Source organism: Glossina fuscipes, unplaced genomic scaffold (assembly GCF_014805625.2).
Source record: "Glossina fuscipes isolate IAEA_lab_2018 unplaced genomic scaffold, Yale_Gfus_2 1, whole genome shotgun sequence".
NCBI lineage: Eukaryota > Metazoa > Arthropoda > Insecta > Diptera > Glossinidae > Glossina > Glossina fuscipes.
Window position 1 is genome coordinate 16013587 of NW_023998415.1, and position 18853 is coordinate 16032439.

The 18853-nt window shown below is 36.9% G+C and overlaps 1 protein-coding gene across 7 annotated transcripts in view; it reads left to right on the plus strand.

Moving 5' to 3' along the window:
- LOC119631900 overlaps positions 1–16670 on the plus strand; it is a 34230-nt gene extending 17560 nt beyond the window's left edge. For 6 of the 7 annotated variants that reach the window (XM_038024463.1, XM_038024468.1, XM_038024464.1 and 3 more), the window contains 6 exons: positions 4083–5377; positions 5437–6959; positions 10830–12816; positions 12874–13085; positions 13147–13374; positions 13889–16670. In XM_038024463.1, coding sequence (XP_037880391.1) covers positions 4083–5377; positions 5437–6959; positions 10830–12816; positions 12874–13085; positions 13147–13374; positions 13889–16217 — 7574 coding nt within the window. In that variant the 3' untranslated portion in view covers positions 16218–16670. Of the gene's footprint in view, positions 1–4082; positions 5378–5436; positions 6960–7632; positions 10711–10829; positions 12817–12873; positions 13086–13146; positions 13375–13888 lie in introns of those variants that run through there. The other variant, XM_038024470.1, reaches the window with a different exon arrangement.
- The last annotated feature ends 2183 nt before the right edge of the window (positions 16671–18853 follow it).

An 18853-nucleotide genomic window follows, 5' to 3' on the forward strand; every position in this document is an offset into this window, starting at 1 on the left:
AAAAAAAAAAAAAAAAAAAAAAAAAAAAAAAAAAAAAAATACATATACACACATACGACCGCAAAATAAAATTTGAAAATTTAGTTAAGCTTTCTTCATTTTTATTATAAAAATATGGTCAGTTTAAAAATGATGCAAATGTCGAGTGAGCGAGAGACGGAGAGAGAGATAGAGAGGGAAACTGAAAGAACTGAAAAAGAAAGAGCATTAACGTAAGAACATTAACTTGGCGCAATAGAAAAAAACAAGAAGCGAATTTTATTAAGAAAATAATGAAAAGCTCGGTCAATATTGCTCCCATACCGTACCATAATTCGACACACCCTTCCTCAGGCTCCATGGCCAAGAATGAAACCGTAAAAAAACAAATTGAAAAATCTCAATGGCATAGAATATGAAAAATCAACAGTAAAACGTCTATTTACTACAGATCCTAGACACAGACCAAGAGAGAAGAGAGCAAATCATTCTATTTCATATATATTTATATGTTTTTGATTTTCCCTTTTTGTACTTTTATAATATATGTATGTAAATATATAATCGAAGAATAGAAGCAGTATACTGCTGTTGTTATTGCATTCGTGACACGTTACGGAAAAAAAAATTTTCATTCCAAGATAAAATTGAGTAAACTGGTATATCGATATGTATACATATATTTGTAGATAAAATAACCAAGCCAACTAAACTGTATAAACAGAAAGTGAGAGTGACGGTAAGACAGAAAGGAAGAAAAATTGAATTTTAAATTTGAAAAGTCAAACCCATCAAGAGGCTAAAACCGTTGATAGGAACATTTAAAAATAAAATAATAGGTATCCAACTGCATACTGCTATTTATATAACCAAGTAAAAACACTATGTTGGGTCATGGCGTACCCTTGAACGCCATCCTACAATTATTCGAATAACAATTTTTCAAAAGAAGACATTATATGGCAAGCAATGGAAAAAGTGTTCCGGGTCTCGGGCATTTTGTTGTTGTGCCTTTTACCACGACGGTGTACCAAATCTCATCAAAATATCTCATATCATCATTCGGACTTTCATGTTGCAAATAACAATACAAGGTGGACAGACGGACAGACAATTTATTATTGCTATAATAAAAGATTGAGTCTATTTCAAGTGCTTCTGGCTGTTACATACATCCGCACAAATTTAATATAACCTTGTTTCATAAGTGGCATAGGGTATAAAAACGGATTTAATCGGTATCCGCAACTATAAATTGACACATCTATTTAAACCGAAAATAAACAATGATCCGAATCGTTTATCACTGTCTTGCGTGCGTCATTTGATTGCAAAATAAAGTGAAAACTTCTTAACTGGATGCAAAGATATCGCTTGTATATCGTAGCGTACGTATCGCATGTCACATTTATGTAGGACTTAACAACGCTTAGTTACTGTACGTAATTATGTAAATCGAGAAAAACCCGTATCTATACACATTTCGCTCCATTTATACATAAAAGTTTTTCCCACTTACGGAAAAATTCTTTTTTTTCTGTTTAGCTTTTAGGCAAATATTTTTCTATTACCTTATGTAAGAATTAATAGAAAATTGCGGTCATACTTGGCCTGCTCTTAGCAAAGGATTATCTGCATGCATCAAATTTTAGTTTTTGTAATTTCATTTTAGTTATTGTATCTATGCAACTGAGCGTCAACAGAATCTCTTACTGATCGAAATTTTTTTTTTTTCCCATCAATTCTATCAGAAAACACACTAAATCCATTTCACACTAAATGGATAAAAATTATTTCAACTTTACAAATTTAAATCGAAACGGGTTACGATTATCCGTCGTCAGGGTGATGATCGTTGCTTCCCATAACAAAATTTCTTACTTCTATTTGAACCATCTGATCTTCTCATTTATGGTGTCGAGGGAGGGGAGTGCAGTAGAAGAAAAATCGTTTCTCTAAAATATATATATACATATATATATATATGATATAGTTTTATGTAATTTATAATTTCAAACTTCTCTCTTAATGCGACCATGTACGCTGGTTTTTGAGTAAGAGCTATATTTTGAATCGTAAGGTATTCGATTTTAAATAATAAGTAATTGAACTTTGTTCGCAGCGCTTGCAGACATATAAAGCACAAATCTTTCATTCGTTTTGTAACACTACAAGATGACAATCTACAAATAAAAAAATAACTTAAGCAGCTTGAAAATATTTAGATTGAATTTAATCCAATTCCGCGCTATGCAAACAACTCATTATAGAATCAATTGAAATTTTGATTTAAATTTGGTGAACAAATTATATTCCATTGAGAGAGAGAGAAAGAGAGTGAGAGAGGGGGGGGCGACGAGTGCATGGCCATCGTTATTCTAACGCCTTTTGAGGGGGGTTCATTGCGGAATTTTTCGCACTTTTTTACAAAAAACAAAAAATAAGAAATTTGCTTACATCCGGAAGCGGAAGTATCGCAGAAAAAGTTTTTATTTAGTTAGCTAAAGCCAACTTCGAAATTTTCAAATTTTCAAGGTAATCATGATATTAAAAAAAAAAGAAAAGAAAAATAGAGAACCTTTTTAATTCATTTCTTCTTCTTCTTCTAACAATTTTAGAAGAATTGAAAAAAACTTGAGCAGCGGATTTAAAATAAACAATTCAGCTCTGTAGTATTGAATCCGATAACGGGTAATGAATTGATGGACGGACAAAGTTGAATTGAAAACAAAAATATTCTCATCAAAAATTTGGAGTTTTTTTCTTCTCCTTTCAACCTGCGACGATAGGTGCATTTCTTATTATTGTGTTTAAAAGTTAACATCGATAGTAGATAAGTTTCAGTGCTGAGTTTATTGAGAAGATACAAAAACAAAAAAAAACAAAAAAAATTTAAGATTCGTAAGGGATTGTATTTTGCAAAAGGTATTAAGCTGAACTTTGAATAACGACGATGGGTGCACGAAATTCGCCTCAAGGCGATTATAGGGGTTCTTTGCTTGTTTTCATTTCGTTTCATTTGAGAGGAAAAAAAAACATTCATTTATTTATTTATATGCATATATACATACACACATATTTATATCTATAGATATTTGTTATATATGTGTAGATATATTTGGTGAAAAACATATTTGTGTCTGACCCACAAAAAAGAAGAAGATAGTTTTAGTAGTTGATTTCGGTACGAACAGTTTGGACTGCCTAACTAACTAACGATTGAAAAAAAAAGAACGCAGGCTATTTTTATATAAATTGGATAAAAAAAAAAAAAATAAAAAAGAAAACTAAAAAAAATCACAAACATTTAATTTTTTGTTTTATCGAATAAAAAGAAAAAAAATAAATAAATAAACACTCCCCCGACAACTGATCGATATATAGTAGAAAGGTGAATAGAAACTTTTCCTCCAACAGGCTCGTCAGGATTGAATTATATGGATATGGTGTTCATCTCAAACTTTTCAGGATCGTTTCTAGTCCACGATCACAACATTTACATTTCCAAGAAAATTTTTGCTCTTACGGCTTTTTGTAGAAAATTTTCATTTCATTAAAATAAGATAAATTTCGTAAGTTCTGGTGACTTTTTAAAAACTTTTGGCTATATTTCAAAAAAAAAAGAAAAAAAAAAAAAAAAAAAAACATTTTATTTGTTTAAGTGAAATATATGTACAAGAAAATGAATGGAAAATAAATAAATTTATTAGTTACTGCACGGATCGTATTTATATTTATGTCTGCCATATGTAGATGTTCGCGTAATTTTCACATATAATAGTAGGCATACGCAAATGCTACGTTAAAAGACAAATAAAATATCATAATGTGTTTATTCGCATTTCAACACACAAATATGCCCGCACATACACACGTACGCACACAGTAACAAGTTAAATGATTTTAGTGTATGTATATCATGATTAAGAAATCGAAAAAGAAAACTCAAAGTGTATCGCTTATGTAACCTTTTTAATGTTGTGTATCACTTTACATCTGTAAGGAAAAGCTTCAATATATAAATTAAAGTTCCTATTATATTAAAAGTCCTTAATATAAATGCATTCTTTTTTTTTTTTTTTCACTTCTTCCCTTATTTACAGTATCATTGCCCGGAGCTGAACTTACGTCAATAGAGCAGCCGATTATTTTACAAGTACTTAAGAATAAAGTGAATTCGTTACGAGAAGAGGAACAAATTGAAGAGAAAATTCAAGGAGACAGTAGAGCGCGAAATAATTTTTCGATAGACATTAAAGAGCAACAATTGCCTAATAATGATCTACATACTAATAATTTAAGCGTTAATAATACTAATAATCTAGTCAGTAATAGTGTGAATAAGTCACAATTAGTTGATAGTCAAACCTACCGGCCACAAACAAGCAACACTAGCCTATCATCGTCTTCGTCAAATTCGCCATTACCTAGAAGAGCTTCCACGCCACCGACTATACAAAACGTGTTAGACATTGAGTCTCACTTAATTGAAACATTTGATGGATATCCTAACAATGAAGACGAAGGTGTCGGTATTAAAGAATTGACCCCAATCGATGATGAGCTACGATCTGGTACTTCAAAAATTGAGAGATCAAATAATGTGCGAACAATAATTGAGGTGCAACCAGCCGGTGTAGTTATTAAGAAACCTATAGAGAATATTCATTTAGAACCATCACAGTCCGCTTTAGTTATTGTTACCGCTTTAAATAAAGATAAATCAATTCAGAGCGAGGAAATTGAGGAGGCCGCTGAGATCTTAGTCGAAGATATCGCGAATGAGGCAATCGACAATTACCAGAGGACTCACATTTCAAATGAGATCGTTAATGAGATCGGCAAAGAAGAAGCAAATAACATACCAGACTTTTCCGCAAAAACTCATGAAGAACTCATTAGCCTAGAATATCCGCAAAATAAAACAAATTTGACCGAAGATTATGATATTAAACATTCACAAAAACAAAAGACTGAGACTCAAGTGATAAAAGTTGACAATTCTCTAAGTTCCGATCTTACCTATGTCGTCAATCAACAATTATCAGAAGTAACGAGTATTTTGGATTCTCAAAGCCGCTTAAAAAAGCCGGCTAAACAAAACGGTCACATATGCAATCAGCTAGAGTTAGACTGTAATGTGACCGATATTAAAGTAGTAAGTGTGCCTTCACCGAAAACCCGCTCAGAAGAGGAGGAACGAAAATTATTTATAGATTCGTTACCACAAATACAAACGGCACGGGACGCAGACGATATTGCTCAAAAGTTGGCCCTAGATTGCAAAAAAGAATATTATCAATCACTTAAAAAATATTTAATACAAAATAGTACGGAAAAACCGCCTGTGCCCTTACAGACCTATCGTTGGGAGGATCTACGCAGAGCCAAAGAAAGGGTAAGTCATTTTCATTCAGATACAAAATTTCAAATCGAACTTAATCAATATTTACGCAGGGTGGTTATCCTTGGACGCATTTATATAAACGGCCATTAGGACCTGATGAGGAGCCAGAAATATTGTTAATGCTAAGAAAATCACAAGAAATACGTTTCATCTCAGAATCACCTAAATCAATTAAAAAAGTACGAATTGACGAGCAAGTTACTGTTAAAGAAACAGAACGATATCTACAAGAACTATCTGAGGATGAGGAAGATGAACACCATTCCGAGCAACATCTATCGACACAATTGCCAGAGGATTTAGAAAATCACAGTCTACATAGCGAGAGTTTTTCCTGCATTTCTGATTCCGTTTTAGCGACTGGAAAACCGAAAAAATCGAATCGTTTTAGTAAAGTTCGGCGTTTATTTAGACGACGGCGTTACGGTCTTCGGCCAAACGAAGACGTTCAATCATTACCTGACACATTTTCGGAGACTAGTCGACAACATAGTCTCGAGCAGGTAACAGCAACGCAACCGACGCCACCGACTGGTACGGCATCAATTTATGAAGCTGTAAAGGCCAATCGTTGTTTCCCAATAATGAAGAAACTGAAAAATATGGCAGACCGTCAGAAAAAACGCCTTCATATAAAACGAATCGCTTTGGGTAAAGACGAAAAAATTGTACTTAATGAAGAAACAAAAATTTTGAAACTTAAAAACTCTCCGAAATCACAACGCAGTGACATACCACATTTTATTGAGAAGCAAGATTCAGATGATATTTTAGAAATTGTCGAGCTCGATGAGTCCCCTAGCCGCAAGCGTAAGGACGATGGACGAGACGACAATGAAATCGGTAATGGAGACCTTAACAATATTAAAACTCTAAGTAGTAGTAGTCTAGTGAAACCAGAAGAAATCATTGAAATAACAAATTTTATGGCAGAGAAGAATGAAACGACGATGTCTAGTGCGGCACCCCCTAAAAAGGCCCCTCGCTTACGTAGGGATCATGTTTATGAAGAAATCGATCACCCGGATTTTCCTGCACAAGAATTTAATCTTATTTTAGATGCCACCTCCGTTGAAGCTTTAAAATTATCACTGGTCACTCAGGACAACAGTGCTTTGAAAGAGGTATCTACTACTACAAACATTATACCACTCGATCGCATGGGCAGTAGTGAAGAAGATCAAATAATTTTAGCAGATCAGCAAGGGACCGACGGTGCGAAATCAAGCACTAATCTTTTGGCGCCAATATCGTCAATTGATTCCACCTCTTCCGACGAAGATCGAAACAAAAAACAATTGCAACCTGTTTTAGAAGAAGAAAGTGATCAACCAGAAGATGACCAGCACAGCTTACAGCAAATGCAGGTTGTAATCGACCAAACTATGGAGTTGAAACCTCCAGCTATTAGAAAGGAAGCTTCACCAGCGCCTTCCGAGAAAAAAGTGACATTTTCCTATGTCGAAGATGAGGCAGAGCCGCACCGTGAAGATATCGAATTATCACCTGAACATATAGAAGCTACCAAAGAAGCTAACAAACGTAAAGCCGCTGCCGCCGCCGCCGCCATTAAGTAAGTATAATATATTCCATGCTTTTTTAACACATAAAAGATCACTCAAAAACCATAAAAACACTCTAATCTACTTACTGTCAATCAATGGCGACACTTGGAACAACATTTTAGAATATACACATACATCAAGGCGCGATTGAAATTGTTACTAACACTGCATCAGAATCGGCTTGAGCGACGAAAACTAATCCGTGATACATTCCATGAGCTTTTTACATCTAAACTTATTGTGTAGATATTGTAACACTTCCCCAGCTAATAGGTTCTCATCCGATATTGCGATTATTATGAGAAATCTCTAAATCCCCGAATGAGGTAAGAATTCGAATTGCTTTAAATTTTGGTCAGACAGTTAGGATGATTTGCATGTTCCGCGATAATTTATGGGGGGGGGTGGGGGTAAAAACTATACAACCAACAAATTTTCTACATAGCACATATTAGTAACAGCAGTTTATTAACTTTGCATTATATACGGGCACCAAGTGTTGCGAATAGATGCCCGCCTCATTGGTTGTTTAATTCATTGCGACGCAAATGCACACACAGTCACAAATGCATGGGACGTTTGGCATAAATACCGATTTACAGCCAAGGTAGCTAAACGTAAACTTGACTGTGTATGTGGACTTCTAAATACAGTTATTTGCATACGATGTCGCTGTCAGATCCATCTGAGCATTCATATATTAAACGAGAAACGACACCGACAACGAATAAACGCGCGGCGACGGAAAATTCATTTTGCTAAATATATAATATCAAAAACACTATAAGTGGCATAGAAAACCTTTCGTTTTCAGTCCTGGCTGAAATCTTTACCAGTTAAGACAGAAAGGAAATGCTGTCTGCAAGCTTCGTAAAACTTTAATGCCTTTCTGTCATAAAGTTATTGATTATTCAAGGAATTTAATCCGGAATTTAAAAAAAGATCCGTTTACAGATTTGTGAAAAAAGCTAATGTACTCATGCGTGTACATATGTGCATACTCGTGTACGTAAAATAGTTCGCATCCCATTCAACAGTTGAATATGTTAAGTAATAGAGATTTTCGTGAAGAAGGAAATAATAATTAATAAAAATAAATCTAATGTTCACCCTCGGAGCAGAGCAAATGATAAAAATAGCCTCAAAAGAGACATACATATAAATGTGAACGGGTATGCGTTCGACAAGCAAAGAAAGTCAACATCGAAATTGCAAATAATAAACACTAGCACACACGTGCAGCGTAGCAGTGTAGCATTTGCTTTGGGTTTGCTAAACATCACATATACATATATTTTCTGAACTCTTTTATGGATGGCCCCAGACTTTTGAGAGTTTACGACGTTATTGCATTATGAGTGCCAGAAGATCGGCGTCCGTGGGCGCTTTGCCACTTGAGAAGAAACATTTCGTGTCACGCAATGAGAGTGCCAGTGGTGTATCACTTGATGTACGATGTGCTTGCCAGTATTTTCAAAGCGACTCCTTACTTCCGGAACGCATTAATCCAATTGATTCGCGACCATCATCTAAATTAGAATTCCGTCATGAGCCAGGCTGTCTAGAGATTATCGATCAAAATGTTGGCCAAAGTCAATTTTCATCATCTCAATTACAACCGGCACTAACCGAACGTAATATTTTGAGATCGGGTCTTATGGCCGGTGATCGAATTACACAACCTGAACCAGATCGTTTATCTATACGTAGTATAGGAAAACATAGATCATGGGATCAAACTTCTGTAGACATATCATTTTTGGATAAACATCCTGAATTGGAAGAAACTGTGAGATCTAGAGGTCTAGTGGTACGCAGCATATCCGACGCTGATGAACCTCAAATGCATGGAATGCGTAGGCAACGCTTTACGTCATTGGATAGAATGTCTAATGCAAGCGGTGGTTATGGCCGCGACCCAGAAACAATTTCGGTACATAGTGGTATATCCATAAGACGTATTTCACGTTCACCTTCCAAAGCAGACTTGTTCGTAGCTGACTTAAATATCGGCTCCCCAACAAGGTTACCGACAGAGCAACGATCTGTAAGCGCCAGTCGAAGATCTTCAAACATAGACATATTCCATATGTCTCCGCAAATAAATCTTGCTCAAGCTATTCCTCCGGATAAGTTGGCAGATATTTCGAGAAGCCGGAGTCAAATACGTTCTCCTTCAATATCACCGCATAGTGATTACCGTATTGCAAAACGGCCAATGTCACCAGATTATATGCGTCCTGATGAAAACAAAGAGAATATGTTGGTAAACTATTCGCCTCCTCGTTCAACTATTCCACCACAAAACCGTCCAATTGATATTTCTCAATACGAGGCTGAGCCGATTTTATCTGACCAAACTGGCGATTTACCCCAAAAATTAATTAGTCAACCCGTTGATCCTCCATTGCAAACTTTTAATGAATTCGAATCAATCGACTGGCCACATAAGGTAATGAGCGTTGAAGACGTCATTACAATAGAAAAACAAATTCCTTCTTTAGAGACTGAAACATCGAAAACTCCTCTTAATGTTAACGAAGATACGAAAATTGATATTGTAACCTCTATATCACAAGTAAACTTTGAAGAACTCTTACAAGAGGATGTAGAAATAACTCCAAATTATGTGAAATCACCTGAAAGTGAAATGAAAATCAATACCTTACAGTTACCCGAGCAGAGTACCACAACGTCTAATAACGCTCAAAACGGAACTAATCTTAAAAGAGCGCATTCCCCGGAACGTAAGGGTTCTACAGCAGCCTTTAATAAAAAAGCAGCACAAGATGCAATGACCCATCAAGAAACGACGTCAAACTGTGAGGATATTGTCAATGACGCTGAAAATGGGAATTCAAAACCCTCTTATGCATCCAGATTTATGTCCATGTTTTCCTCAAAAGCTTCGGATACTGAAAAACAACAGGAGGCTCCAATTGCAATCAAACGCGAAAGATCACCATCTAGAATGACAACAGTTTTCTCTAAAGATCAACCTACACATTTACAAGTCCTAACTGGTTCAACGGCTATAATTAAGAACAAACCTGAGAAGGAAGCAATGGCCGTTAAGGTGGTTGAAACCTTCTCGTTAAAAGTTGATGAAATGGATCAGTACATGATAAAGCCGAAGAAATCTATTCAACCTTCACAATCAGCATCGCCAGCACAACCGCATCAAACTCCTTCAATGCCTAGATCGTTTTGTAGTAAAGAAGATCTGGATGTTGAGCTATCATCAACCGATGTCAAAGAAGCATTTACACCTATTGTGATACCCCGAAATAGTGAAAGTTCGACTTTCTTAGCTGGAAACAGGTCAATGTATGCAAGTGAGGTGGAAATATCAAATCGCGGCAGTGAGTTTGAGTTTCGAAGTTCAAGCAAAGAACCTCCTATACATGCTCATTCCGAGACGGGAGGAAAACCATTGTTTTCCGCTCCTATCTTGGTTGGAAGTCACGACAGCTTTACGCAGAGGTCTTCTCCCGATAGATTCAGGCCTACTCGCTCTCTACGTTCCCCGTCTGAACAGCGTGCAAGAGTTCCTACAGGTAAATTTCTCCAAGGTCGTACACAGTCTCAGGACAGAGCGCGCCTAAATGGGTCAACCGACAACTTACCAGAAACACGTATGACAAAAACCGTCAGTTTCAATTTTGAGGATAGAAAGTCACGCTTGTCTGAGTTTGAAAATTTAAATATGGCGCAATCGCAAACAGAAAAGGATTATCTTGAAGGAACTTATCTTTCGCGGTAAGAAGTTTCGATCGCCATCAACAATCATACACAACATAAATTTTTGCTTGAACATGTTTACTAATTTCTCTAGCTGTTTTAGTTCTGAAAGTAATTGTTTTTATTTTCATTTACAGCGATCACGAGTATGAACCCATAGGTGAGCCGTCTAAAGAGGAGGATACTTTCGATAAAACCATCCATGCACAAGCGTCTGGCGAGCAAACTCAACAAACAACGATGGAAGCGATGAAACAGGCCGAAGATGTTCAAAAGGAAATGGAAGAACACTTTTTTAAGACTGCAGCGCCAACACCTGATATGGAAATTGAAGTCGATACTTCTGAAGTAGGAGACCATGTTCTTGACAAACCTTCGAAACTAGAGAAGAAAAGCTTTATAGCGTCAGCGCAAGATCGTACCCGAAAAATGCAAGCAGGGCTTAGAAATCAAGCAGGTAAGCTTCGAACTAAACTACGCCCAACAGTGAAGAAAGCACCCTCCGGGAGTCCCAAAGCAAAGGATCGTAAGCGATTTAAGGCTCCCGAATTTTCCAAAATGAAAATGCCGGATATCAAACGACCAGACATTTCAAGGTTTAAAGACTTCAAGCGCCCAGAATTTACAAAGTTCAGCAAGCCGGATATGAGCAAGTTTAAATTGCCGGAGAAAATATCCACTATGAAATTAAAGAGAAGCAAATCCTTGAAGGAAAATGAAAGTGAAGGTGCTTTGCAAGAAGAAAACATGGTTGATGAAAATCGGGAAGTAGTTCACAAAAATGAACCTATAGCACATCAAAAAAAACTTTTTAACTTTTCTAACTTTGGTACATATCCGAGAGCTTTACGAAAAAAGAAAAAGCCAACTGAAATTGAATCATCAGTGGGTACTGCAACTGCAACTGAAGCGACCAGTGTGGTACCGAGCACTGAAACGCAGCCATCGATTGAATCATCTAGTTCACCCCAAGGCGACAGAGGCCCGGGACCTGTTCGATCACGTTGGGCGGACAAATTTTCTGATGTCAGCTACAACGACAGCGAAGGTTCACGTTACAGGCGCTATGGTAGCGAGTTGGAGAGCTTTGATCGAGAGTCCTCCCTCGAACGTCGTCGAGATGAAAATGAAGACACGGGCAGTGAAGAACCAACTCTTGGCATTCTAGGTGGTGTTACCGATAATAAGCAATTCGCTGACTTTGACGAAGAGAATCGCGCTATTCATGAAATTTCTAATCTGCGTTCGGGAGAATTTAAACGACGTCCAATTGTTCATCAAGATTCCGATTTGAGATCAGACGACAGTAAAGAGGCCATTGGTTGGACAGACAAAGACATCGAAAAAAATACATTATTACGCAAAGCAGAAATAGAAGCCGAAGCTAGTTTCCTCAAATACCAACCAGAAGATGCTGTTACACAAGAAACACAATCAACTGCTAGTTCCGGTAAAAAGCTCGTTCTAGAAGAGATCGACGAAAACGAATTCTTTTTGCGTAAACGTGGCGTTTCGGAGGATAACAATGAAATACGTCAGTACATTAGCAACGCCATCCGAGAAGGTTACGACATGCCGGTCAATTCATTGGAGCGCGTGGGGGAGCCTTCTAGCTACGGAGACTATGAAGTTCCACCTCCAAAGCCACGTAGACTTCATCAAAGTTATGCACCAGAAAACGTATCACAAGCTTTCCATACTCCACGCGATGATTACGGGGATAATATGTCATTGTCTCAGAATGGTAGCGATTTTTTCGTAGCACCGAAACCACCAACGCGCAAATTTAAAGGACGTAGTAAGTACTCCTTGGAAAGCCAAGAGGCTTTCATTGATGATGAACAAAGCAACCAATTGCCATATTTTGATAATGATGAAGAATACTTACGACCTCCTTCTCTGTCATATAAGGAACGCGATGAAATATTGAACGATCTCAACATGTCCGAAAAAGAAAATATTCCACTGACTGTGCCAATGGGCGATGAAGTTGACAGCTCAGTTAAGCCGCAGCCTCCGAAACGCCAAAAACGACGTCGAGAAATATCATTAGAAAAAGATTCATACATAAATGGTTTCAGCGGACGCTCGGTGTCAAACAGTTTTTTGCAGCAGCCTGAAGATGTAGATATTATGGAAAAGTTGCCAGGACAATTAACTCAATTTATATTTTAATTCTAGGTAATTGTTTATCGCACTGAACACGAGTACCACCATATTCCGCTTGCAACACCAGAGAAGTACTTCGATTCTGTTTCAACAATACGTAAATCCATTTCAAATTATTCAAATTATGACGATCGAACTTCCCGGGGAGCAATTTCGTTGGAACAAACCCAATACACACCTAATGAACGGGATAGATATTTGATTGACATGAATGAAAACGATGGGTAAAATCAAGCCAACTCATTGAAGCCTTTTATTCACAACATTTTCAATATTTTTATGTAGCTACGCAGTGGTACGAAAGGATCAAGTGCCTAAGCCTACGCCGCCAACTAGAAGAAAGAAGTTCGCTCGCCTGCCAGGGGAACGATTTGCTACGATGCCAAATATGCGCACGAAAAGAAGCACATCCCCGCCGCAAAGACCGCCACCGCCTAAAGCATACACCCCTGCTACCAACTTCCAAACAGTAACTGTTCGTAAATCAGCGCACAGCCTTGACGCTCAACCAAAGTAAGAAATGCGCCCAGAGTTTCTTTACATGCTCATGTTACACATATTGATAAGCTAATGCTGTCCTTGTTTCGTTATTGTTGTTGTTATTGGATATATTTCTTATATATTTTTTAGTTGTCGCTTACATGACATTCTTTACATTATGCATTTAACATAAATTTACACAGCAATCTGTCAGACGGTCATTCAATCAGATTCTACATCCGATTTCGTAAAGTCTGCACGTCTTTAACTGTCTTTTATAAGCGTATTATTACATTATATAATCACACTGACTTTACTGCGTTGAACTTTACGAAATCAATTTGTAGTTTCACACGTGTATGGCTGTATAGACTCCCTTTTTGTTTCTTATATAATACACAATAAATACATATGCATACACAAATTTGCATTACCGCTTTATTTGATTCGTTGAATTTGTTTTGCTTTTGTTGGGTTAAATTAAATAATTAAACAGACCGATAATAAATGTAATCGCTTCTATTACGGCTTGATTCTTCTTTGCTAGCTACGAAGATGACTACGAAGAACCTGGAGAGTCTATCCGCCCTGATTCACCACGAAATTTGCATTCAGGCGAAGTAATTAATAAGATGAAGTACCGTCCGTTACCGCCGCCTCCACGACCACCTAGGGAAAAACGACAAAGATCGGAGACCAGAGAGTCAGAGTTAGTTACCGATTATCAAATGAACGGCGAGGAGCAATTCGAAACCAGTGGTCAAGAATCAAGAGATGACGAAATTATTCAATATACCGAAGAAGTAGAGGCATCAACGCAAACCGATCCATTGCCAGATGATTTCGTATGTGAAGAATTTGAAATCACAGACGACATGAAAATCATTGAACCTCGCATTCGTACGAAAACTTTAGAAGAAGTATTGCGAGATGAGATTGGTGATGAACCTGAAGTGCAACATCAAGTAATTGATAGCGAACAATTATCAAAAGGGTTGCAGCGTTTCAGAGACGCGAACCAACGAAGTCTATCAGAGCGTTCAAGAGCTTCTTCAGTGGCAGACAGGTCAAAGTCGCATAGTCGACCGCAAACTCCATCAGCTATTGTCGTTGAACGTCAATTGTCTACACCCGTGCAACAAGAGGATAACGAAACAATGGTGCAAGCTTCATTAGTTGTCCGACCTGTAGATGATTTGGAGTTAGAGGAAGAACAATTGCGACAAGATGGTTTATTAACCGACAGTTCACAACGCAGTGTTTCTGAAACCAAGGATGATTTGCATTTGACGGTAAGTGAAGCTTCGTATGCTCCAAGTTCCGCGGAATTAGATGATGTTTTGGGAATTCAAGCGTCAGATCAGGAGACGCAACAAACAGATGAAGAAGTTGAACGCACTTTACAAAGATATCGCGACGAATTGGATGAAATAGGCCGACAATTAATGGAAACTGCAATGGCTCACGAACTGTCACCTACACCTTTCAGAGAGCAAATAAAGGAAATTAGTGATACTGATGAAATACCTTCTGTTGAAGATACGCACCTAACGACCATTAAAGAAACATGGGAACTAAGTGATTCAGAGCCCTTACGCTCCGACGAGGAGTCCAAAATGGACAGCAAAGGGGACCTCAGGTCTACGACAACCTTGAGTGAACTGAAGCCAGTGGAAAGTTCAGGTGACGAAATCACATTAGCAGAAATGGCTCCTCAACCACCACCCCGACGAAAGTCAAATGTAACTGAGCAACTATCGCTTGAAGAAACAACTGCTCTTCAACGCATAGATAACCTGGAATTGTCCACGTCGCAGTCTTTAATCAATAGAGAAAAAGAATCTATGCTCGATCTACCGTGTAGAGTGAAAGATTTAGAAGTCGAGCGCTTAAGAGTTAATGCTCTGCAAGCAGGCCAAATAATGGTTTCTCAACTACACGGCACCCAAATTACCTCAGAGGAACTAGAATGCAAATCGGGAAATTTGATTGTTAAGAATATAGAATTACCGCCCGGTTTTATTGAAGATATTGTTGAACGAGTGCGTAAAACTGAGCAAAGTCAATTGCATTCTGCCGAAGCAAAAGCAAATTTAGAAGGCAGCTACGAAAAATCATCCAGCCCATTACGCGAAACTCTTCCACCACCCAAACCACCGCGTCTAAGAGATTTTGAAATTAGTACTGTTAGTAAAAGTACTGAAATAACAAAGGAAATTAAAGAGAGTATTCAAAATGCTGATGAAGGCACTCAAACCGAACCATTAATTGAGCCCTCAGCTTTGCAACAAACAGCAGTGCCACCCATTTTTCCTTCCGCTGAATATTTGCACTCTTTGGCACCACTGGCTTTCTACAATCTCCATCGGCCTGGAAGCAGTCCAGGTGTGGCAGAATCATTTGAAATGCCTAGGCCACATTATCACCGTGATCGCCATCGTTATCAGCATAGACGATCAGTTTCGGAATCCGAAGTTGAAGAAGATCTTATTGCTGAAAAAGACGAGAACGAGTTACCTCAACAAAAGCCAAGACGACGTACGCGTAGCGCACACGATTTTTCAGATGATCATGATGATGAAAGTGTTGCAAAAGCCGGCCGTAAATTTATAGCCCTTTGCAGTCTTTCGCTTGCCAAAATCATTAATCAATTAACCGATTACCTTAGAAATTCGGCGGCAAATGAGGAGGGACAACTTGAACAACAACAACAACAACAACCCACCGACGCCAGAAATAAACAAGTGCCAGCCCTGGTTGTCCTATTCATAGTTATAACATTTGCCATAATAATATTTTTAGTTACTGGCCGTAATATACACACACATCACTGGGACTATTTTAATCCACCAGGACACGAAGGAAGACAATCATAAATTATTTAAGAAGCATAGGTATGACTCGGAATTAACTTGGGGAACAAATTGAGCGGTCTACAAATTGAAAACACAAAAATTACTTTATTCATAATTGCATTTGCGCTCGAAACCTCAAATTAACATACACAACTACAATACGAGTACACAGTGGCCTTTCAACGAATAAATCACGAATTTTTATTGATTATATATTACGAGTTAACATTTTACTCTAGATGCACTTATTAAGTAAATGGAAGAATGATAATAAGAAGAAAAGAGGCATCAAAATTAAATACTTTTTTTCTATGAGATAATTAAAGATTGTCTCCTGCCTTCCTATATCAACTATATAAGTGCATGCATACTTATTAACACATATCTCTACGTCTGCCGCCGTTACAAAACAATACGTTTAGTAATTAAGGATAGAAATTTAATGATTGAGATACGTACGTACATACATATTCAGAATAATTTGAGAATTTTTATTTAATTTCTTTCGTTTTTTCTACGTAACGTAACTTTTGCGTTTTGTTACTTCTTTTTCGTTCCGGATATAAATGGTTCATGTTATTTGTTACCTAATCAAACCATAAAAAAAGCTCCTTTTAGTTATTCAATATTAGTATTCCGTTTTTTATTGCAGAGTGTTAAGGACAATATCAAGCACACACATACAAGTCATTTTTAATAAATTTAAAATTTAGAAAAAAACAAAACAAAAATGCAATTTTATATATTAATAATAACAGATAGAGTGAAGGAAGGACGGAATGTTCCTTCAATGTTCCAATGTTCCAAGCAAACAATTTCGCTTAACTGCACATATAACCGAATGAATGCTCTTAAGATTACGATTTGTACATTTTTAATTCGTGTTGTTCTGCGTTGAATTCTGAATTACGAAAACCGCTCTTATCCAGCAATGACTCAATTCAACTCAAGTTCTCCGCATTTCTAGACTAAACTAGTTTACGGATATCATACCGCTAAAAGGACACACAACAGCTGCAATAAATTGCAACTAAATCATCCATCCGTGCCCAGTAAATATCTTTTTAAATATTTTTTTTTTCGTTTTCTGCTTAATATTATCGATTGCAGAAATTGCAATTGTAATAATGTACGATAAATAATAACTATATTTAAGTTGGGAGGACGGTGAAAATTTTCAAGAAAATCATTATGTTGTTTTTGGTTAATATATACTTTTTTCCAGCTTTCACCCAAGCGGTACAAAAAAGCGCGGACGGGTACAATAAATTATGCTAGACGTTGTTTTCTCACTTCTTTGATGCACTAACGGGTGTCTTTCGAAAATTTTCATTGAAAGAAAGAATATTTGAACTTTCAGTCTTTCAGTTTTGCTGTATGGGTATTGGAAACAAATGACAAAAACTAATTAAAAAACAAAAAATCTTATTATAAAAAATCTTCCGTCTCTTGAAGTTTTTTCTCAATTTGATAAGGATGGAAAGCGATTTCGTGATATAATTTTTTTAACTTTGACTGTTTCTATGACCAAAAAATTGGTTCCATCAAACACTATATTAAAGCAAACAACAACCATATAATTAACAAAAGCGGAAGTTATTGACCAGACCAGAGTTTAACCATCAATAGCCGGCCGATTTCTAATTTAATATTGTTCATAATTATGTTATGGTATTTGTATTGTTCATTTTCATACCCATCAGGAGGGAAGTTATACTCATTTTGTCATAATGTCTGCAACACCAAAAATGAAGCTTCCGAGACCCTAGAACGTATATATACTCTTGACCAACATAAAATTCTTTATCGAATTACCCCTGTCTGTCCGTCTGTCAAATTTCAGTTTTGGGAAAAGCATTGGAAGTTCTTGTACGCAGGTTGGTATTGAAAATGGGCCAAATCGTTCGAAAGGCACGCCCCCAGCACCGCGTAATCCGAGAACACCTCTGTTTTTCAAAAGGAATAAAAAATTAGAGTTGTGTTTATTACTCATAAGCTACAGCAGATAAATCTACAAACACTTGAACGTATATTCTTTAAGCGATGCTATACAAAAATAGAAAAATCCCGGGCATAGGGTATCAGAATTTCATATTTTTCTCAACACCTTTATATCGCACAGGAGCGCATTGCAAAAACACCGTAAAGTATATAAATTCTTGGCCGGTTCCAAATTGGGAATACACGATCTGTCCGTCTCAGCAATAGTATCTCCCATTCGCAAAAATGGAGATATCGCTGTTTTTAATAAAAACTGTAAACATTTTTGCTTTCCGTGTCGTTTGTTTATTACTCATAAAGCTCAACACATACACCATACAAGCTTTCACTTTTATTTTGAAAATAGAAAACATCAGTTGCGCCCAAACCACTTTTCTTTTTATGCTTACGGTGATGGGTGTAAAAGATTCGTTCACTACCGAATATAATTTTCTTACTTGTTGCCGTTATGAGGGTTTTGACAGCAGTTAATTTTGATACATTGCACTATTGAGTGGGTGTGGCCGTTTGTTCCCATTTTTACATAGGACTGCACATAGAATATGCGTGGAAGTTCTTTTGTTCTATTTATGATAGTTTAGAAGTAATAAGAAAAAAAAACAATTTTTATTTTGCTTTTGAAAACTGAGGTGTTCTCAGCTACACGGTGTTGTAGA